General features: G+C 35.4%; 1 protein-coding gene across 1 annotated transcript in view; it reads right to left on the bottom strand.

The window, feature by feature from the left end:
* Nucleotides 1-24,676, bottom strand: part of BCHE (butyrylcholinesterase) — a 71,004-nt gene extending 46,328 nt beyond the window's left edge. Inside the window, exon 1 of the mRNA XM_068966844.1 lies at nucleotides 23,160-24,676. Coding sequence (XP_068822945.1) covers nucleotides 23,160-24,676 — 1,517 coding nt within the window. The remainder of the gene's footprint in view (nucleotides 1-23,159) is intronic.
* Between the last annotated feature and the right edge of the window lie 292 nt (nucleotides 24,677-24,968).

Genomic DNA, 24,968 nt, shown 5'->3' with positions numbered 1-24,968 from the left:
GGGTCTGTAACTAAGTTTGCTTTTTCTGCCCCCTAACTCTATAGGAACTACACTTTGCACCTATTTTCCTTTGACTCTATGCAAAATATATCCTTTACCTGGTGTTTATCCTTACAGCACTCTTCCCCTTATAGTTCTTCTTTTTACATATCAGAAAGAAGGCCTCAGAGCCATTGGACTGCCAGACTCAATTACTGGGTTACTGATGCCAGCCTATAACTGTCTTTGAAACAATCAGGAGGAAGAAATCAAGATCCTAACACCTTTTTCCCTCATAGACTCCTGACTGTGAGCCCTTATCTTATATAAATCCCTAGACTCCTCATGGGGGATTGAGGGCAGGCACAGTTATTGAGGCATGAGCCTACTATATTCCCCTCTCTGCAGACTGAGAATTAAAACCACGTTTCTATTTCCTCCATACTCTGTCTCCATAATTTTTATTCGATTTCAGTGAGCAGAGAAAGCCACGTTTTTGGCCAGCAACAACACCTATATATTCATGAACAAATGCCCCATGTGTGTGTAAATAGAGGAGTGTAAATGTGGAGAGGAAATTCATGAATAAAGGATAAACTGAAAAGTAATAAAATTATTTTAAAAACAAGAGAGGTTTAAAATAAAATGAAAAAACAATGGTAATTTCTGGGGTTAAATAAATTATCTGCATCTGCCAAGAAACACAAAACTCAAATCACAAAAGAAATCATTTTGATTTGCTCTTCAAAAATTCTGTTACTCTTTTCAGTATTAAAGATTTAATTTCTAAATTTGAAATAAAGACAATTTAATCTGATAACTTAGATTTCTTATTCCCTCAACAATGTAGTAGGATACATGAATAACCATTGTTATCTTCCTAGTGCATGGAATTTCAGCTTAAACACAAAACTGCAAGTACTGGACACTATAGGCAGTAGGGATTAAAAAATAATAGTAAACATAGTAAAATATAGAGTGGCAAGTTGGCCATGTGACCAGGTGGGAAAAAACGGCTTTGGTTTCAGAAATAATTTTTGTCAGAAGCCCACTTCATACCATATCTAGTATTTGATTTTGCCTACTTTACTTCACCCTCTCTCTTCATCTAACTAAGCGAGATAATACCTTCTAAATGAATTTGTTATGAGAATTAAATTAAATGTGTTAATATATGTGAACACATTAGTCCAAAGATAGAAACTGGATAAATTTAAGTTTCCTATTTTTTTTTCTTTTTTTCATTTCCCTTATTCTCACCTGTCATCCTCTAGAGATTTTTTTTTTTTTAATTGAAGCTCAGTTCAAGAAATCAAAATATCTGCAAGGTGGATCCTGAAGATTCTATGAAAAGAGACTTTCAAGAACAGATAAAGGACCACATCATTCTATCAGGAACAAATATATATGAGTAAATATTTTTAGTCTTTATACATTCTTAACACTTTGGTACTGACTCTGGAATACACAATTTTATCAATAATCTGTTTGAAGAGATAAAAATATACTGTAATAAACTTGTTCAAAGATTTCTTAGACCTTTAAACAACATGGGTTTGAAATGCACAGCTCCACTTATAGGAATAATTTTTCCTAATGATAAATACTATAGTACTATAAGATCCTCCATTATTTGAATCCAAGGCTGTAGACCATGTATACAGAGGATACCTATAAATTATACTGGATTTTCAATTTCACAGGAAGTTGAGTCTCAGTAAGCCCAGCATTGTTCAAGTGTCAACTGTACATCCAGCTAGTCAATCCCCAAACATCAAGTCAGTTCTGGGCTCCATATTTATTTTCTTGATCCTTTATCTTTCTAAGTAAGTTCATATGTAACCTCAGTCAGCCATGTTCTGTCCCCTCCTTACCGCTTCTAGAGTCTATAAAACTTGCTCTTGTCCAAACATCCCTTGGAAAGAAGGCTTCACTGCTTGTAAGGCACTGTACTCCCCTAGTCTATAGATTATTTTCCCTTGAATCTACATATAGTCTATATATTATTTCCCCTTGAACACCAAACTCATTGCTAAATTGTTTTATTTTTGTCATTTGACAAAAAATGAATATAAACAGGTTTTAAGCAAAATTTCTGTAAAAGTTTCCACATAAGAAAGGGCAACTGCAAAGATGAGGTTCAACTTCATATTTAGAAGTTAACTTTTCTCATTTTAAAGTTGCTTAGCCATTGCATATAAATAAGGCTTCCCAGTTGGCTCAGTGGTAAAGAATCCGCCTACCAATGCAGGAGACACAGGCTCAATTTCTGGGTTTGGAGGAACCCCTGGAGGAGGAAATGGCAACCCACTCCAGTATTCCTGCCCAGAAAAATCCCATGGACCAAGTAACCTGGTGGGCTACTGTCTATGGTGTCACAAACAGTCAGACACAACTGAGTTACTGAGCATGCAGGCACATATAAATAATGATCTCCATTGTATTAATGGTAGAAAAAGAATGTAATAAGGGAAAGGGATGAATCATCCAGTATAGCTCTATAATTTAGGTAGAGATCAAAAAAATCTACTTACATTATACATAGTAGAAGCCTGAATAACTAGTAGACTATCTTTACTCCCAAGTTGATGGAGGAAATAAGATTTGGACTTCTACACCCTTGAATTATAATTATTTTTTATAATTATTAGGTTTCTTTAACTTCCACAATGACTACTTTGTAAGAAAACCTCTTATATTACAAGGTCTGAGTAGTTTATTTTCTGATAACACAAATTTATGAGTATATAGAGCACTGTAAATAATTCCTGGAGGTAATAAAAATGAAATTTGAGATTGCAATCTAGTGTTATAAATAGAATTAGTTTGAAGAACCTACAAATAACATATTTTCTAGTTTATGCCATTTCCCCCTCATTCTATATTACAGGGTTCATCAATACTATTCAAAAGTCTTTATGAATATATTTATGAAACATTCATTGCCCAGAGTTTATCTTTTCTTAACGTAGAAAAGAAAAAAAAAAATCCAAAAATAAACAATGAAATAAACACAAGTAAATGCATATTCAGAGCTTTAGAGATTTAGGTTAAGGGGGAAAAAAAGTCTTGCTTCTATTATAGTTAATATTTAGACCAAATTTTTCCTTTATGATGTTGATCTTTACTTTCCTCAGCTCACTTATAATGTAAACTCTAAACATGCAGACTGAGGTCTCTCTAACCTCAGGGCCAACCTTGAGAAATACAACCAGGACAGAAATAAAGTGAGTCCCTTCAGAGCCCAAATTCCCTAATCCTGCTGGTCTGATCCAGTTGTGAGAATGAATTTTCACAACAGAATTCAGTATCTGTTTTTTTATTCTGTTCATCTTTTTACCAACCTGTGGCCCTGATACCAAGTAAAATGCCCTGTGGGGCTGCTGGGCACAAAAGCCTTTTTGTTTCCTAACATTTCTTGGTTATAGGAAATAAACTTCATTCAGCCTCCTCCGTGGCCTTCCCTGAGTTCCAATGAGCAGGTTGAAACAGTTGCTAACTATTGAAAAGAGAAACACTGGGCTGGAAGAAACACAAGCTGGAATCAAGATTGCCTGCCGGGAGAAATATCAATCACTTCAGATATGCAGATGACATCACCCTTATGGCAGAAAGTGAAGAGGAACTAACAAGCCTCTTGATGAAAGTCAAAGTGGAGAGTGAAAAAGTTGGCTTAAAGCTCAACATTCAGAAAATGAAGATCATGGCATCTGGTCCCATCACTTCATGGCAAATAGATGGGGAAACAGTGGAAACAGTGTCAGACTTTATTTTGGGGGGCTCCAAAATCACTGCAGATAGTGACTGCAGCCATGAAATTAAAAGATGCTTACTCCTTGGAAGAAAAGTTTTGACTAACCTAGATAGCATATTGAAAAGCAGAGACATTACTTTGCCAACAAAGGTCAGTCTAGTCAAGGCTATGGTTTTTCCTGTGGTCATGTATGGATGTGAGAGTTGCACTGTGAAGAAGGCTGAGCTCCGAAGAATTGATGCTTTTGAACTGTGGTGTTGGAGAAGACTCTTGAGAGTCCCTTGGACTGCAAGGAGATCCAACCAGTCCATTCTGAAGGAGATCAACCCTGGGATTTCTTTGGAAGGAATGATGCTAAAGCTGAAGCCCACCTCATGTGAAGAGTTGACTCAGATAAGCCTCTGATGCTGGGAGGGATTGGGGGCAGGAGGAGAAGGGGACAGAGGATGAGATGGCTGGATGGCATCACTGACTCGATGGACATGAGTCTGAGTGAACTCCGGGAGTTGGTGATGGACAGGGAGCCCTGGCGTGCTGCCATTCATGGGGTCGCAAAGAGTCGGACAGACTGAGGGACTGAACTGAACTGAACTGAAGGGAGGGGATGTGGAACCAAATAGGAACAGTCAAAGAAACAATATAGCAGTCTTGGGGCAGGGTCCTCGTTCCCCTTCAAGGGATACACATAGTAATATCCTTGAGCTGTTTTGCAGATGCTGAAATCCCCCTAGGTGGTAGAAGTTAAAGGATGTTGCCCACTAGGATGTAGACCCCAGACCTGTCAGAACCAGGAAGTTGATGATGCTAACCTCCACTTGCCTCACCACCAACCAACTAGCAGAATGTCCACAAACAGATAATACCCTCTTTGAACCATTACTATAAAACGTCTCACTACCCCTCCAGGTTAGGATACACAGTTTTGAGGGCTAAAGCCTACTGTGTCCCCCTTTGCCTGACAAAGCAATAAAGCTATTCTTTTCCACTTGACCCAAAACTCTGTCTCTGAGAATCAATTTGGTGTCAGGATACAGAGGCTAGATTTGGCTTCAGAACTTTCACTGAATTTCTGACACCTTTCTTAGCTTTACCAAACTTTGCTCCTTAGGGTTACTTCACATTCTTTGTAAGCTATCTGACTTTCTGTTAGGATTACCAGATTCAGCACAAACAAAACTAAACAAAATAGAACACCAAATTAATTGTGAATTTTAGTTAAACAAGTAATCACTTTATTTTAGTATAAGTATGCCCCATGTGGATTTATGAGAAATCTTATATTAAAAAAAAAAAAATATTTCTTGTTTAGCTGACCTAAACAATATGTACTAACTTAACTGAGTATCCTGTTTCTTATCCATTAATCCTACTTGGACTGAAGTGAAGTGAAGTCACTCAGTTGTGTGCGACTCTTTGCGACCCCATGGACTGTAGCATATCAGGCTTCTCCGTCCATGGGATTTTCCAGGCAAGAGTACTGGAGTGGGTTGCCATTTCCCTACTTGCACTGTGTGTCTAGAAATATGTTAGACTTTTTACGTATAGTTTCTCAGATTTCCATGACAACTAGGAGATAGTTATCAGCACTCCCATATCAAAGATAAGGAAACTAAGGGCAGAAAAGATTCAGTTATTTGCTCTTTCCCTTTCCCACTGATTCATAAAAATTTGAATACAAAAGAAGCAAACTGTGGAAAAGATAGACGTGGGTTCTTCCATCAGACCACAGGGCTCAAACTAGAGCTCTGGTTTTTACTAATACCTGTGGAATTTTGAGCAGCTTAAGTTCTTTATATACTCTCAGTATCCTTGTCACCACCTGTTGATGATGATCATACTTTCTTAGAAAGCTGTCTGTCTTACTGAAAGCAAAGTCCCATGCAGAGAACAGACAGGAATCAGTGAAACAGTGTGTCATTTCGGGGGTTCTGGATAGCTCCAGCACGATAGTCCTTTAGGTCTCAACGCAGAGAAGAATTCAGTAAGAGCCTAGTGATAGATAAGAAGTGATTTATTAAAATAGGATGTTTGTGAGGCTTATAAGTAAGTGGGCAAGAAATGCCATACCACAAAAATTAGAGGGCAAAAGTTTTAAAAAATCCAAGGAAAAGAAAGGTGGGGGAGAAGAACTTATTTGTCTTTCTTAAGTAGATGTCATGTTTCCATCATCAGTTACTCCTCCAGGATGAGCAGCAGAGTTTTCCTGTTTCTGCATGGTCAAGCTAAGTTTATAAATTATGGGGTTTTGTGCTTTTTTTTGTGGATTATTAACTTACTGAGTTCAGTGAGGTCATTTTAGGAATCAGCAAACTAAAATGGACTGGAATGGGTAAATTTAACTCAGTTAACCATTATATCTGCTATTGTGGGCAAGAATCCCTTAGAAGAAATGGAGTAGCCAATATAGTAAATAAAAGAGTCCAAAATGCAGTACTTGGATGCAATCTCAAAAACAACAGAATGGTCTCTGTTCATTTCCAAGGCAAACCATTCAGTAACACAGTAATCCAAGTCTATGCCCCGATGAGTAATGCTGAAGAAGTGGAAGTTTAATAGTTCTATGAAGATCTACAAGACCTTCTAGAACTAACACCCAAAGAAGATGTCATTTTCATTATAGGAGACTGAAATGCGAAAGTAGGAAGCCAAGAGATACCTGGAGTAACAGGCAAATTTGCCCTTGGAGTACACAACAAAGCAGGACAAAGGCTAATAGAGATTTGCCAAGAGAATACATTGGTCATAGCCAACACCCTCTTCCAACAACACACTATAAGATGCTATACATGGACATCACCAGATGCTCAACACCAAAATCAGATTGATTATATTCTTTGCAGCCAAAGGTGGAGAAACGCTACACAGTCAGCAAAAACAAGGATGTGAGCTAACTATGGCTCAGATCATGAACTCCTTACTGCCAAATTCAGACTTAAATTGAGAAAGTAGGGAAAACCACTAGACCATTCAGGTATGACCTAAATCAAATCCTTTATGATTATACAGTGGAAGTGAGAAATAGATTCAAGGAATTATATCTGATAGATGGAGTGCCTGAAGAACTATGGACAGAGGTTCGTGACATTGTACAGGAGGGAGGGATCAAGACCATTCCCAAGAAAGAGAAATGCAAAAAGGAAAAATGGTTGCCTGACAAGGCCTTACAAATAGCTAAGAAAAGAAGAGAAGCAAAAGGCAAAGGAGAAAAGGAAAGATATACCCATTTGAAAGCAGAGTTCCAAAGAATTTCAAGGAAAGATAAGAAAGCCTTCCTCAGTGATCAATGCAGAGAAATAGAGGAAAACAACAGAATGGGAAGGACTAGAGATCTCTTCAAGAAAATTAGAGATACCAAGAGGACATTTCATGCAAAGATAGGCACAATAAAGGACAGAAATAGTAGGGACCTAACAGAAAGAAGATATCAAGAAGAGGTGGCAAGAACACAGAAGAAGTATACAAAAAATCTTCATGACCTAGATAACCACGATGATATAATCACTCACCTAGAGCATAGGTGAATGTGAGTGGGCCTTACGAAGCATCACTACGAACAAACTAGAGGAGGTGATGGAATTGCAGTTGAACTATTTCAATATCTAAAAGATCATGCTGTGAAAGTGCTGCACTCAATTTGTCAGCAAATCTGGAAAACTCAGCAGTGGCCACAGGATTGGAAAAAGCCAGTTTTCATGTCAATTCCAAAGAAAGGTAATGCCAAAGAATGCTAAACCTACTGCATAATTGCACTCATCTCACATGCTAGTAAAGTAATGCTCAAAATTCTCCAAGCCAGGCTTTAGTAATATATGAAACAGAAATTTCCAGATGGTCAAGCTGGATTTAGAAAAGGCAGAGGAACCAGAGATCAAATTGCCAACATCTGTCAGATCAACAAAAAAAAAAGAGCATTCCAGAAAAACGTCTATTTCTGGTTTATGACTATGCCAAAGCCTTTGACTGTGTGAATCACAACAAACTGGAAAATTCTTCAAGAGATGGGAATACCAGACCACCTGACCTTCCTCTTGAGCAACTGTATGCAGGTCAGGAAGCAACACTTAGACTGGAGTTAGAACAACAGACTGGTTCCAATTAGGGAAAGGAGTATGTCAAGGCTGTATATTGTCACCCTGCTTATTTAACTTATATGCAGAGTACATCATGAGAAACGCTGGACTGGATGAAGCACAAGCTGGAATCAAGATTGCCAGGAGAAATATCAATAACCTCAGATATGCAGATGACACCACCCTTATGGCAGAAAGCAAAGAATAACTAAAGAGCCTCTTGATGAAAGTGAAAGAGGAGAGTGAAAAAGTTGGCTTAAAGCTGAGCACTCAGAAAACTAAGAACATGGCATCTGTTCCCATCAGTTCATGGCAAATAGATGGGGAAACAATGGAAACAGTGACAGACTTTATTTTTGGGGTCTCCAAAGTCACTGCAGATAGTGACTGCAGCCATGAAATTAAAAGACATTTGCTCCTTGGAAGAAAAGTTATGAGCAACCTAGATGGCATATTAAATAGCAGAGACATTACTTTGCCTACAAAGGTCCATCTAGTCAAGGCTATGGTTTTTCCAGTGGTCATGTATGGATGTGAGAGTTGGACTTAAAGAAAATTGAGCGCTGAAGAATTGACGCTTTTGAACTGTGGTGTTGGAGAAGACTCTTGAGAGTCCCTTGGACTGCAAGGAGATCCAACCAGTCCATTCTAAAGAAAATTAATCCTGAATATTTATTGGAAGAACTGATGCTGAAGCTGAAACTTAATACTTTGGTGCCCTGATGCAAAGAACTGACTCATTTGAAAAGACCCTGATGCTGGGAAAGATTGAAGGTGGGAGGAGAAGGGCATGACAGAGATGTTGGATGGCATCACGGACTCGATGGACGTGAGTCTGAGTAAACTCCGGGAGTTGGTGATGGACAGGGAATCCTGGCGTGCTGAGGTCCATGGGGTCTCAAAGCGTCGGACACAACTGAGTGACTGAACTGAACTGAGCTCCCTGGGCAGAATGTGGGTCTCATGCCACCTTGTTTTATTGTCTGGGGGCATGTCTCATGCTTTTGTTGAATGGCTTTTTTTGCTAAGCATGCTTGCTTGGTTTTGTGGTTAAGCAAATCCACTTTCTTGAGTAATCATTAAATTTTAGGGGTCTCATATATTTTCTATTTACAATACCCTAGTGAAATTAACTATTTAATCACTTTCTTCATCCCTTGTTTCTGTCCTTATCATTAGCAGTTAATAAATTTTTAACTAATGTTATTATTAACATGAATATTACAATAGACAAATTTATTAATCCAAATAACTACTTGTTCAGTACCTTCTTAAGAATATCCAGACTATAACAGTAGGCTAAGTTATTACTATGTATAGGTCATATGTGAGGCATATTCCTTAAGGGCTCAGTTACTTTTATTGTAACCACAGTAATTTTAATAAAGAAAATTTTCCTAATAGATATTGTATAATTCTTCCCTGAATGTTAAAGGACACATTAATGAAAACATTACACAATTTTTTTTTTTTTGGTCTAAAGGCTAATATTTTGTCACTAGTTACAGGCACTTACATACCAGAGGTTATAGGCTCCCCACCCTGACAGTTGTTGGTCTGACTTAGTCTGTGACCTCTTAGTTTTGTTGTAAAGTTGCTTGCTTCCTTCCTTAGCTCTCAGAAATCTGCTGCTTTTGATTTGTCTCTCATCTTAAAAGATGAAGAAATAATTCTTCCAGAATTTAGGGCACATTATAAGTCCATAGGTTCTAAAGAATGAAATACAATCTTTTCTGTAGAATAAATATCAAAGAAGTATTTAATGACAGCCTTTTTTTCTGGATGTTCCGAATATTTGGGTTGTGGTTTTATTTTCACTTTGCTTCCCATCTCTTGAGAACCTTAATTTGTGTTCTGCAAAATCCAAGTTACTGACAGCCTGATTTCTATCCAAAGGGTATGCATTGTATTTAACTGCATTGTTTTCTCAGAAGAAAATAAATAAAAGGGTAAAATTAGGTAGATGGTTATGATGCCGACATAAAACAAAATTAGTCACATTAATCACTATACCATTCCATCAACACACAAACATGTTGCAATATTTACCACAAAAAAAGCAAAAACAATCAAAAACCCTCCTGTTTGCTCTTATTCTCATATCCCCAGATTCAGTTCCCCTTAAGAGTAAAGTTCTTAAAAAAGATGAGTCAAGTTTCAATTTCTAATCATTTTCTTCTCATTGTTTTTTGGCTTTCCACTAAGATTTTAGTTTCTATGTTTTCATCAAAACATCAGGTATCTTTGTCACTCACCAATAACCTCCATAATTCCAAACCCACAAGCCTATATATACAGTTTCATATAGTTTCCCTTATACTTATCCTATGTTTGATGCGGATATCTATACCCTCCTTGAAGTTCTTTCTTTATTGATCTTGGGAGATATCTTGTTCTCCTAGTTGTCTGTCTGACTCATTGGCTACTCATTCCCTCTGATTGTTACTCTTTTCCTCCAAATCTCTGAAGAGCTCAGATATCTGCCTCCATAAATGATATAATTCAGCAGCTCTAAATATCATTTTAATGCTATTATGTACAAAGTTTAGATCTCTAACTTCTACCGCTCCCTTGAATTTCAGACTTCAGTGTCAGAATAGCTTTTTTTTTTTTTTTTTGCTCCAGGTGTCTACAGAATAGGCACCTTAAATTTAAAATGTTTAAATCAGCACTTTTGATCACACAATCTCAACCACTATCCTACACAGTCATCCCTATCTCACAAAACAGCAGCTCTGTTCTTCTAGTAACTCAGATCGAAAACCTTGGTTCATCCTCTTCTCCACTTGTTCTCTCATATGCACATCCAGTCAGCAAATCCTATCAGATCTTTCAAAATATCTTTCAAAATATCTTTCAAAATATCTTTCCTGACAGTCCTTCCCAGGTACACTCAATTCAAGACATCACCTGGGTTGTTCTAATAGGAGTCCCCTAGCTCCTCTCTCTGCTTCACCCTTATTTACCTACCAGTCAGAGAGATGCTTATAAAGTTTCAGTCAACTTATGCCACTCAATTGCCCCAAATGTCCCATGGCTTATCATTTCATTCAGAGTAGATTCCAGAAAATCAGTCTAAGCACCAAATCTTATATATCTTGACCCTCTGTACTTCTCGGACTTTGCCTTTCACCACTTACCTTCACATAGACTTGCTTTCCAGCTTTTTCTATGTTAACTTGTGTGTATTCAGTCACTCAGCCATGTCTCTTTGTGACCCCACGGACTGTAGCCCACCAGGCTCCTTTGTCTGTGAAATTTTCTAGGCAAGAATATGGAGGGGTTGCCATTTCCTGCTCCAGGGAATCTTCCCAACCCAGAGACTGAACCTGTGTCTCTGGCATCTCCTGCATTGGACCAGTAGATTCATTACTGAGCCACCTGGGAATTGAAACATCCTAAATATTTCAGTCTTAGGGCATGTCCTTGCTGCTTTTTCTCTGGAGAAAATTTATTCCCAAGATACTGACATCACATTTTTCTCCTGGAAATCCACATGATTAACTCTGTCATTTCACTCTAATATAACTTTGAGAGAGACTTTTCATGGCAATCCTACAAATATCATCACATTCCATTCACGTCAGGCTCTAGGTCCCTAATTATGCTTAATATTTTTTCAGAACTCTGGTCAATATAAAATTTTATTATATATTTGTCCTTCTATTATTTTTTTTTCCGTGTGCGTTTGAAATCATCAGTGATGCACTCAAAAGAGAGATTGAGATAGCTGTTCAGATTTGAGAAATGAAGCCATTTTTCTTCTGCTTTCAAGATGGCCAGTTTAATTCTTGCTAGCTCATTAAGATACACAGTTTTTGCTTTTTTTTTTTTTTAAATCTAAAATGAAATGTATATCTCTAAATAAGCTTGATAATTTTATTTTCTTATTATTCCTTCAGGGAACTTAGGGATTCTTTGATTCCAACAATCAATTTGTAGAATTAGGTAGTTCCTTCTCACATTCTGACTTTTTTAAATGGAGTTTCTTTTAGCTTCATGTCTTTATCATTTTCATCTTTATGATCTGTGTTTAATAGATTCATATTTTAACTATAAGGAGTCAAAGATTTCTATGAATAACAAAGAGGTATAAAGGGGTCATCAAACATAAGTGTGTGGATGGAGCTCAGTTATGTCTGACTCTTTGCAACTCCATGGACCCATCAAGCTTCCCTCTCCATGGATTTTCTGGGCAAAAATACTGGAGTGGGTTGCCATTTCCCTCTTCAGGGAATCTTTGTGACCCAGGCCACTTCTCTTGCATTTCCTGCATTGGCATATGCATTCTTTACCACTGCACCACCTGGGCTTTCCTGGATGCATTGGTAGTTAACGAAGTCTCCAAACTAGTTAAAGTTATTTGTATGGCCCCTGAAGGTAGAAACTTTCTCTGGGATTTTCTTTTTTTCCTCTCCCATGTTTTGCTTTTCCTTTCTTTCTTTCCTTGGGTATATTTTGATGACTACTGTACTCGTATCACCTAAGTAATACTTGGTTCATATAAGCTTTCAGATATGTTAATATTTGTTGAATGATTAAGCAGAAGAATGAATAAACCAATCAACATAATGACCTATCTAAACAAACAATATTAACTTGTGATTAGCAGGTCTATAAAAGATGCAAACTTTTATTATAAGGAGTTTCATAAAATGTGTAATTTTTCCTATTTCCATAAACACAAAACCAGCAAAAGCATGTTTGGCATTATGGTTTTTAAGAAAAATATGAAATTCTAACACTTTTGATATAATTGTGTTATTGTTTTATAATGGTTTATCAGATAAAATATAATTTATAACTAGTATTTTTAAATCTAGTCATAAGACAGATATTACTATGCATCAATTCATAAAGAATGATACATCAAAAGTAATTAAATTTAATTTGCATAAGATAAAGATTAAATTGCTTTTATATAACAGAGGTCTGTGGAAAAGTTAATATTAACATTTCATGTATAAAAAAACTACAGATTATCTCATCAGGTTAATAGTATTTATCATGTTAATGTGAAGGTGTCCAAGAGAGCTATTAATATGCTGAAAATTTAAGAGAGTGGAGTTATGCTTGTTAACTCTGATCTTGAGTGTTAATGACTTGGGAGAAAAACTGCACCAAGAATAATTTCTTGGAACTTATCAATCTAACCAAACACATTTTAATAATTTCTGATTTTGGAACAGTCAGAAAAATGTAGTATTTTAAACAACAAAATATTTAAAGCCACATTTTGTTTTTTTTGAAGTTGTTATTTTCTATCTGACACATCTTTTGAAGTACTGCATTTATATGTACATTCCTGAAAATATGATTTTGACTTTTTAAAAATGATTAATTCTAATTTCAGATTGAATTTAAGATTTACAGGCAGATTGAATGTTATAATTTTTACAAATACACAAAAATTTTGGGCAAACTCAGAGAACAAATCACATTCATCTATTTCTAAGTAAATTGATCCTATAACATAAATATGATTTTCCACGTTTTAATGAGCTCCCTTAAAATACTACAGTACTTCAAAACACTTAGTCAAACATTTTTGTAGATGTAGTAGCTCTTTGGGGATTCTGGTTTCTTCTTTTCATTCTACTGTCACTGATGGCAAAATATGACTGCACTCTGAACAGTTTGCACGTCATCTTATGTACATTTTAAGTTGTCATGCGACATAATTCTTCCTTTTCAAATAGGTTACACTAACGCAAAGATGGGCTTCCCTTGTGGCTCAGCTGGTAAAGAATTCGCCTGCAATGTGGCAGACCTGGGTTTGATCCCTGGGTTAGGAAGATCACCTGGAGAAGGGAAAGGCTACCCACTCCAGTATTCTGGCTTGGAGAATTACTTGGAATACACAGTCCATGGATCACAAAGAGTCAGACATGACTGAGTGACCTTCACCTAATGCATATATATGTATATATATTTCACCTACATATATAATATATTTGTTAAACTAAGGTATTTTTAGGAATGTTGCAGACAACATTTATTGTTTTATTCCCAACTAATTCCTCAACTAATTCCTAAGGGGGAGAAAAGTATTTGAAGTGATACAACATTGATGCATTCATGATAACAATAAAATAAATCCCAAAGGATCTGAACCCTGACCTCTTTGTAAAGTCTTCAAAATGTTTCAGTTAAGTTAATTACGATAAGGCACCACAAATAATTATAGAACTGGAGGGCAAGGACTTTTTCTCTCACTCTGGAAGCCACATGAACTATTATCTGTCAAAAAATCTAATTACAAGCCTGATAATAATTGGACTAGATGGCCAGATGAGTCTTTCACAAACTTAAACTTGTCTGTGCATGTCATGATGTTTAATTTTAGTTTATTCTCTGTCCTTACCTCTGTAACATTATCCAGGCAAATATCAGCATGCTAACATGTTAAAATTATAACTTTGTAACCAAATGCATTTTGTAAGCCTATTTAATGACTGCTTTCAATAATTCATGGTGAAGGCAGCCTGGTGAACGGATAATAGAAGGAAATGAAAGTTAATAGTCTTGAGTCACAGTTAATCTTTGTTCTGTCACCTATTAGCTCCAATTCACTATTCTTCTATGGACCACATTCTTCTCATCAGAAAATGTTAGATAATGTCATCATTTCAACAAATTTTCATTCTAATAATAGCATAAATGCATTTCATACCTTGTCAGTTTAATCGTACTGTCCACTTTAAAACTATCTTCAACTGCTACTCTTTTAGTATATTTAAGAAATCGCTTCACAAGAGGTATATTGTAATTAAGTCCTAGAATATTTATTTCAAGTTGAAAAATATAATAAAAATAAACTCAAGTGTAATTTTAAAATTAATTTCTTGGTGACAGGATATGAACTCTATCAAATGAGAACAGATACACGCAAAATCTCTATACAGAGAATTAGAATAAAGGGGCACCAGTTCTCCACTAACATTTTCTTTTCAACTTTTCTTCAGTTTTTCTATTACCTTTTAAAAATATAAAATGATTCCAGGAGATGAGAAAGAGAACATACAAAGAAAACAGATTTGTTTGAAAATTAACTGGAATTGAAGTGTTGTTTCAATTACTTTATTTCTTGTGTCATATATATGTAAACACAAGAGAAATACACCCATTAAAAACTAAATATTATTAAATCAACTTTATATAAATATTATAAAATAAGCATATTCTTACTAGTATAAGGAAAATATGGAAGTACATGTGTAATACCCATCTTATATATATCTGGAATATAGCTATAAAGTTCATTATTTTAGAAATCTGGCAAATCTGTAAATTTCTGATGGTTGTAATTACAATTTAGTACACAGAGGCAAGTCTATTTTAAATTCTGACAATTATTCAAAATAATCTTATGCACTAAGAAATTATGACTCAGCATTCATTTAATCTCACCTGCTTTCCAGGACAAATGTCATGAACTGTTCATATTTATTTAATACAGATCAGTAAACCAGGGGACTGAAAGTTTAGTAATATATTTTCATTTCTATGTAAAAAAGTTTAAGGGAATAAATAGTAAATAAATAAGACACATGAGGATAACATCAGTATACTTCTGTGAGATTACTAAAAATACTTTGCTAAGTAACTTTTTGGTTTCATGACATCAAAATAGGACAAAAAGTATTTGTGTCATATCATTTATTTCTGGAAAAAAAGTATTAGGAAACATTAACCAATTTAGAGGATCCTGAATAAACAAATTCTCACCAAAGACACAGAAGAAACTTAATTGCCTCAATTTTGTAGTTTACCTTTATTTGTTTGAAAACTTGACTAATGCTGAGCCAGGAAGTTAAACAATTGTACATTTGGGGGAGGAAGTCAAGTTTAAACTTAGATAAGAATAGATTGAAGTAGCTTATGCTTGGTAGGGGAAAAACAGAATTTTTTTTTTAATGAAATAGAGAAATGCAGTTTCCTGTCAATTATAAGGTTTATTTCAACGTGTCAATAAGGGAGGTATATTTATAACCTCATTTTTTCAGATAGGAAAACACAGTAAGGGATGTTAAGTAACTTGACTAAGGTTATACACAAAGGATCCCTAGTAAGATTAACACTGGACACATCAGGGCTATCACTGATGATGGGGAAGGCTATGTAACTGCACTGTGAATAGCTCTACTTGAGGCTGTGCCCTGGAGGAATTCTGAAAATAGCACCCAGAGAGAACACAGTAAACAAATGATGCTCTGCAGCAGCAGGAGGCAATTGGAGGGGTCCAGGAATACGACTGAAGCGACTTAGCAGCAGCAGCAGCAGCAGAAATAACGATCCTCTATCTGACGTTATACTACTAATTGTATTTTGGCTTATATTCCTCCTTTAGCTGTTCTGGTCTGTTTGACAAATCAAGTTTGGTTTCCCCAATTTCCTGTATCACTGAGGTAGTGCTGAAGATACATCATTAAGTGCTGGTTAATCTAATCTATTGGTCATCAAGGTATTGACTAAATGAATAACTGATGGATATATATATGTTATATTGACATTTTAATGTCTCCTATTATAGGATACTGGGTGTGATGCACATGCCTGCTATTTGGATCTAGATTTAAATTCATTTTTAGAGATGGGATTGAGGGAAAAGCAAAAGCAAGCAAAATGCATATGGACAGTAATTCCAACTAGCTAAGGCTTCAGTTGTATACATTTTATAAGGAATTTCAAACCATGCAACTAAAGATACAAAATTCAAATACTATTTAGTGCTTTCACAGGATAACATTTTCTTTATTTTTGCAAAGAAATGAAATTTTAAAAGTTTTTCTTAACCTATATCTTGGAAATTGACAAGTGTTTTTAAAGTAACTGGAAAAATGAATTTCATGGACCTGAATGAAATACATAAAGGTTAAGATTCTCTTGAAATACAAATGGGGTTGGGCTTTCATTGTCATCCATGATGGAATAATCAAAACTGGATTAACTGTCCCACCATAAACAAGTATATACTGGACCAAAAGCAAAAAAATTAAATGACGAGTTTCAGGAACTGGATAACAGGCAACATAAGTCTATGTTATTTGAGAGAAGAGGAACTTCAAGGTGGGGCTGTGTTTACTGTGGTTACTCACATGAAGATAATTGGCTGTCCAAGATGTACGGAGCTTGAACCTAAGCAAAGTACGGTAGCTTCACTGAGGCGAAAAAAATAGAAATAAGAATGCTGGGGTATTGAAGTAGCTAGAATCTTTGGGACAGGTCTCCCTGAACATCTTTGGCTGAGGCCTGGGCTGAATAGATTCAGAGCAAGAACATGAGAGGCTGGGAATAGAGAGAAGAGACTGCATGGCTGAGAGCAGAAGAGATGGGACAGCTGAAGAGTGAATAACTAGTATAATGTTGTCAACACTTTGCTTTCATCTTGTTAATATGCAGGCCAGCTGAGTGGAAGGCCATAACTTCAGAGTAAGGAGACCCAGTCTATCTCTACCATGGTGTGTGTGTGTACTCAGTCATGCCTGGCTCTTTGCGACCCCATGGACTGCAGCCTGCCAGGCTCCTCTGTCTATGGGATTCTCCAGGCAACAAGACTGGAATGGGTTGCCGTTTCTTATTCCAGGGGATCTTCCTGACCCAGGAGATTGAACTTGCGGATCTCGCATCTCCTGCACTGGCAGGTGTATTCTTTACCACTGCACCGCATTGGAAGCACTATCTCCACTCTAATAGACACAAAACAAGTAACTGTAACATCCTCAGTGAAAACAAACATTAGTTTAAGTTCTGTCAACTTAAAGGGTCTATAAAATATTTTGGACCTTTCATGGATTCACTCAAAATATAAAACCAAGTCTACACATGCTTCAGACAAATTGAAGTATATACACATCCCTTAATTGAACTGTTCGGTAAAATTAAAAACAAACAACCATCATTCAGTGGAGGCATATATTCTTCAGAGAAGGCTAAAATAATATAGAATTTCTGTTGTATCATCCACAAAGTCTAGTACAAATGTAAAAATTTCTAGACATGCAAAAAAATAGGAAAACAGTACATGAACCCATCAACTAGATATTGAATGAACAACTTAAAGCAGCTATTTTAAATATGTTCAGGAACTTAAAGAATAATATCTAAATAGAAAACAGGAAGGAACTCCCCAAAATAATGAAACTACTGAAAAAATTAAATCTGAAAACTAAAATAAGTGAAATAAAAAATTCATTGGTTACCTTCAATCACAGATTGGAGATAATAGAAAAAGTCATTGAGCTCGTAGAGAAAATTTTAAAATGTATCTAATTTGGAAATGTGCAGAAAAGGCAACAGAAGCTTAGTAACCTGTGGGACAAAATTTATAATCTAGTGCATGTATAATTGGAGTTCTAGAAGGAGATGAGAGTAAGAATGGGGCATAAATAATATTTGATGGAATACTGATACAAATTTTCTCAAATGTGATATTAAAAATTACTGAGAAAAAGCTTAGCAAACATCAGACAAAAACAAAATAAGACAAAATCCCTAGACAAAGAAATCATTCTTGGAAATACCATGGATAAACAATTGAAACCAAAGATAAAGAGGAAATTTTGAAATCAACCAGAGGAAAAAATTTTTTACATTGTATAGAGAAGATGATCATACAAATAAAAGTTCACTTTACATCAGAACTGAAGAGACAAGAAGATAATGGAACATATCTTTAAACTGATGAAAGAAAAAGAAAAAAATATTAAACCAGAAATCTATCTTTAAAAAAATTCATTCAATTGAAGGAAAATAAAGGTATCCTCAGATTTAAAAAAAAAAATGCTGAGAGGATCTGTAACTATTCAAACTGCCAATGAGAAATTCTAAAGGATGTTTTTTAGCACAAAGGAAAACAATTCCAGATGACAATTAGAATCCATAGGAAGGATCAAGAATACTGGAAATGGTATATGCCCGTGGAAATTTCCAGGCAAGAATCCTGGAGTTGATTGCCATTTCATTCTCCAAATCTCCCCAACCAAGTGATGGAATAAAGGTCTTCTAAACTGCAGGTAGATTCTTTACCATCTAAGCCACCAGGGAAACCCCACTAAAGACACAAGTAAACATAAAAGACTCTGCTTTTTATTTTATGAATTTACATTAATATAACTTGTAAAAAACAAACACAATTTTAAGAGATATATTATACATTGCATAAACATAGGGAAATATAAAAATGAGGAGAGTACATGAAACTTTATTGTTAATTTCTTACAGTTGTGAAGTAGTTAAGAGTGAAATGGAAAATAGGAAGCATGAATTGTTCAGAAAGTGGGAAATGTCAGCAAAGTAGGTCAGTATTAACTTTAAGTAGATAGTTATAAGTGAAACAATTTTAGTGTTAAAACAAACACTGGGGAAAAAATTAAAGACAAACAGCTGCTGCTGCTGCTGCTAAGTCGCTTCAGTCATGTCCGACTCTGTGCGACCCTGTAGACGGAAGCCCACCAGGCTCCTCCATCCCTGGGATTCTCTAGGCAGGAACACTGGAGTGGATTGCCATTTCCTTCCCCAGTGCAGGAAAGTGAAAAGTGAAAGTGAAGTCGCTCAGTCTCGTAGTGACCCCATGGACCGCAGCCCATCAGCCTTCTCCGTCCATGGAATTTTCCAGGCAAGAGTATTGGAGTGGGTTGCCATTACCTTCTCCATAAAGACAAACTAAACATCCATAAAAAAAAAAAAAAAAATACAATAGCGTAAACATTAAAGAAGAAAGAGTTGCAAAGGAGCAATAAGAAGGATGGATTAAAAATAGCAAGATGGTAGATTTAAACAAAACACATTGATAATTATACTAAATGCCAATTGGGTTAATCATGCTAAATCTAAGAAAGGTTTCTTTCTCTCTTTTTTTTTTTTTTAATTAGGTGAGCTAGAGTAAAAGGATGGAGCAAAATATATTGTGCAAACATAGCATGAGAAACTTGATGTATCTATCTTAATATTAGGCAAAGACAATTTCAGGACAGAGACATTTCACAATGGTAAAAGTCAACTAATCAGGAATACATAATCCTAAATGTGCACAGAATTAATAATACAAATTTAAAATAGTAAAAGGAAAATTAGTAGAATTAAGTGGAGAAATAAACAGAATCACAATTATAGTGAAAGATGTTAATACCCTTCTCGCAGTATTTAAAATAAGTAGACGAAAATATTAGAACACCTGAGAAACCATGGACTAATTAATTTACAGAACATATCATACCAAAAGAACATGCATTCTTTTCAAGAGCACATAAAGTAATCACCCATATGAATCATATTCTGGGTCATAAAATAATTCTCAATATATTTCAAACCGGAAAATATTGAGTAGAGTCTCTAACTAGAACTGAATTAAATTAAAAAGCCACAACAAACTATCTAGAAATTATCCAAATAGCTAAAAGTTAAATAAAAGACTACTAAACAACCCATTGGGAAAATAAAATATCACAAAGAAAATTTCAAAATTATGTTGAACTTAGTCCTAATAAGAAATATAATGTATACTAAACATTCTTTAAGGAGAAAAATTCATTAAAACATTTTATGAACCATGTACTTGAAAATTCACTTTCCTGAATGATAATTACAATTCTTATTTCTACCTTTTACTTTCTTTATGTGTGATTTTGGGGTTATATGGGAGTAAAAATCTGCTGTTTCCCAATCTAGGCATTACTGACATTTGGAATGAATAATTTGTTGCTGGGGGACTATCCTGAGCATTGTAAGAAGTTTGGCAGCATCCCTGGCCTCTATATAGCTAGTAGCCCACCCCAGTTCCAGAAGTGATACTCAAAAATAATTCCAGATATTGCTAAATGTCCTTGGTACTGGGAGTGGAGGCAAACCAAGGGGGAGCATCTCCCTGGGAAGAGAACATCAAACGTCATGTTTGTGGGCAAATGAATGTGAGTGAATTTCCAAACCTGACACTTAAACCAAATTTGTTATCATGGAGTTTATTTAATCATTCTAAGCTTCTGTATTTATTACATAGGTATACTTTGAAAAAATATAGTGCACACCAGGAGATTAACATTATGTTTGCCATCAAGTCAAATCTCAACACATATGGTATATTATTATCTCTGTCTAACTGCGCAAGCATGGACTATAAAGAAACTCACTGGTTAAAATGGTATCTTGCTGAGTGGTATCTACAGCTGAACTACATTAAAAAGTTTACTTTAATCTTTATGGTTTTAATCTTGTTCATATGAATTTACTATTATAATCAAAATTTGTCAACATTCATTTATTTCCTATTAAAATATGCTAATCATATAAGTAAATTAGGATTATACAATCTTTTATTCTATTAAGTATCAAATATTCTCTTCTTTGACCTGTTGCACTCATTTTCCATAGATATGACCATTATTTCACCTGGTTCTCAGTGTTCTCCATTGTGAAATAAGAAAATATATATTTCTTGATGATTTAAACATGTAAGATATAAAGTCTTTTAAAAATTATAGGCATCAATAATTTGAAGAAATATTGATGTTTCCCTTAAATTCCCTTAATAGTCCCCTTAAAATATTTATAATTTCTAGAATTGTCAGACAGAATTAAAAACATACTCAAGTGATTTAATGTGGATTAAAGCCTTGAGGGAGAGAACAGAATGAAATATACATAATTCTAAAGCAGCTCTAGAAATAAGATGTTCCTTGTTAAGCAGAAATTTAGGCTGATGTTGAGAAGGTGTAACATATTGTACAGCTACAGATAATAGCTTACATATCTTAAAAAAAAAGTTTAACTTGTTCTTATTGAATCTAAATATTTGTTAAGTGGAACATACACCAATGTCAGTACTTCAATAAGTATACAATAAAACCATAACTTCTCTTTCAAGAAGTTAGTTCTCAGTCTAGTTTAGGAGGCTCAGAATACAATGAAAGATAGCATTTAGATACATGACTGTCAATGGTTTTTCTGAGAGTGTAAAACAGGTCTGAAGCAATTACAACTTTTAGAATTAAAGATACTCTGTATGAAACATGTAATTGGTCAAAACTTAACACAATAGTAGGACTTGTATCATTACAAAGGAGAGAGGTAAATTTTCTAAACAGGGCACACAGCAAGAACAGGCTCTAAGGTGTAGTTAAACTTGAAATATTTGATATTCATGAGATATCTCCTCTACCAAGGAAACAGGTACTGAGGAGAACGGGTTGTAGCAAGGTTACAGAAGCATCTTAATGCCAGATGGAAGAGTTTTAGCCTTATATACAGTGAATAAGTGTCAAAACATTTTGAGAGGAATTATAAAATACAGGTACTTTGTAGAAAAATACCAATAATAACATGAAGCATCAACATAATTAATTCTAAATGGAGGATGGAAAAGAAAACCAGAAAGAAAATCACTCCCAAAATTCTTTTTGATTATAAAGATAGGATGACAGATTGGATTAATGCATCAATCAATTTGTGAGTTTCTGTAAGCATTTTTCAAAAAAGAGGTGCCCCAATTGTTATTTCTTTGGTTAAACTCACTGATACAAACTGTTTCAGTGTATAAAATTCAATTTGAGGTTACACACTATTACAGAATCCTTATTTTTTATACACATGAAGTATTTAAAAATAGAAAATATATTGATATTAAAAGAGCATTTTTCTCTGACTATTAAAGAGATAATATCACAATATTTGTAACATTGAGGGAAAATATGTTCTTTTGTAGCATCTCTTATTATGTAATGTCACCCTTGTGACTACTCAAGTATAAAACAGCTTAGCTAAACAAGATGAGCCTTGCAACTCTTGTTCAACAAAGGTTACCTAAAACCTCTGAACAAACATATTAAGGAATAAAAAAAATTGATAAAATGTCAAATTCTGTATTTTGAATAATGTGAGGGCCAACCCTAACACCATCCTGCCCTTTGATTTTCCTGTGATGGTATGTCTGTCCTTGTGCATCAGGTAACAGTGTGCCACTGCTTAAGAGCACAAGCAAAAGAGAGATACTCCTGCTCCTTCTTAAACATGTGAATGCTGTGAACCTTTACGCTGAAAAATACTTGACAAGGTGGATATCTTGTTCGCAAGGTGGACATCTAGTTCCATACAAACTTTGGCGAATGTTGTTAAAGTACTTTATGGTGCTATGGAAATGAAATCAGAAAATATTTTTCATAAAAGTTCTTTGATTATTTCTTTTAAGCACTCTGATGCAAAGAACTGAAATGTACTACATAATGAAGAACAAAACCAGCTTAAAGCGTGAAGAGAATAAATAATCAAAATGTTTCTGTACCTTGAATGAAGTCTACACAGGGGACCATGCAAAGCTAAGCAAAACAAAACAAACAAGAACAATTACAAAAATTGGCACTTACCCATATTTTGCAAAATTTGCCCAGCGTTTCATAATGGATCTACTAAAAATTTCCTCAGCTTTTGTGTAATTAACTCTTCTTTCCAGTGGTAAACCAAAGACAAATTCGATCTCATAACCATGCATCACTCCCATCCATTCTGGCCAAGGGAGTTTGGAGGATCGGTGCTCAAAATAGTAGAAAAATGCATTGTTTCCCATATCTGAGAACTTTTTGGTGAACTCCAAAGCAGGACATATGATATTATAATCGCCAACAACATCATCCAAGGCCTCTCGGTAGTTTTCAGCTCTCTGATCATCTAACCAGTCCATGTAGTGGAAAAGGATCGATTCCTTTCCAAACTCACTCACTCCTGGAAAAAATATTTTTAAACCTTCTTGAAATTCCTTTCTAGTTATAATACTGTTGTTATCTTTGCTGAAACCAGGAGCACCATATACTAAAAATGCTGTCCCTTCGTCTTTATTAACACCCACCAAGATCTGGGTTTTTTTGAACTGTCCAAGTTGGAGTAGTGTGTCTGGCATGTCAGTGAGAAAATCGCCATCCACAGTGGGACCAAAATTTACTGATAAGAGTGTACCATAGGGGACAACAAACACTTCATGAAGAAGAATCTCCTGGGGCTCTTTATTTCGAAGACATTTGATTATCTCAGTGTCATTTTCTCTAGAGCAACCAATAAATTTAGCTAAAGTCAATGTTCTGTTCCTAGCTTCATAAAGAGATGTCACTGCCCAAGGAGCATTAGAAGATCCACTTTGCAGAATAGCTCTGGTAAACAACGGGTGGCTTTTAGGAGAAAGTAAATGAAGGCTAACTGAAGCTGCTCCTGCACTTTCTCCAAAGAGAGTTACACTTTTAGGATTTCCACCAAAGGCTGCTATGTTTTTTTGGACCCACTGAAGAGCCAACTGTTGATCAAATAGACCCACATTCCCTGGTGCCTCAGGATTTCCTGGTAAAGCTAAGAATCCAAGGGCACCTACTCTGTAGTTCATTGAAACCACAATAACTCTTTCAACCCGTGCCAGAAACTTGCCATCATAAACATGCAAAGATGATGTTCCAGTCTGAAAACTACCACCATAGATCCATATCATTACAGTAGCATTTTTTGGTTTAGGTGTTGGAATCCACACATTCAGATATAAACAGTCTTCACTGAGGTCAGTGTTTGGGTTCCACATCTCTGATCCAAGGAAGCCTGGAAAACTTTGATCTGTGTTCTGATAACAAGAATTTGCATATTTTGTAGCATTCCAAATATCAGGCCATTTGGTCAAGGATTGTGGCTTTTTGAATCGTAGTCTACCAAGAGGTGGCTGTGCATACGGGATTCCAAGAAAGGCTGTTACTGTGCCACCAAGTACTGGCAAGCGCATCCCCCTGACTTTTCCATTCTTGGTGGTAATTATGATGTCTTCTTCAGTGTGTGACTTCTCAAAAAGTACCCAGAGCAGAAGGAACCGTAAGACAAATCTGAGGTATATGACTGTACTCCGGCTCTGCATATTGGTTTCTGCAAGAAAGGTAAGCAGGAAGTTTCAACAGCTCCATGCATCTAATGTTATATTTTATTGATGATAATTAACTAAAATTTAGCAGCTCTTATTAATCCTGTAAATTATGAAAACTAATTAATCTCTCACTGCTACAAACAAAAGAAAATGGTTGGACATATTTCAGTTTTCAATTTAGGGAAGAAATGAGTGAAATGGAAAAGGAAAAAGAAATGATTTCAATTTGAAGAGATTCATTTACAAACCTCTGTAAGAAAGAGAGATTTAGTATTTTAAGGAGAAA

The sequence above is a fragment of the Capricornis sumatraensis genome, chromosome 1 (assembly GCF_032405125.1).
Source record: "Capricornis sumatraensis isolate serow.1 chromosome 1, serow.2, whole genome shotgun sequence".
NCBI lineage: Eukaryota > Metazoa > Chordata > Mammalia > Artiodactyla > Bovidae > Capricornis > Capricornis sumatraensis.
This window is presented reverse-complemented; position numbering and strand designations above follow the sequence as displayed.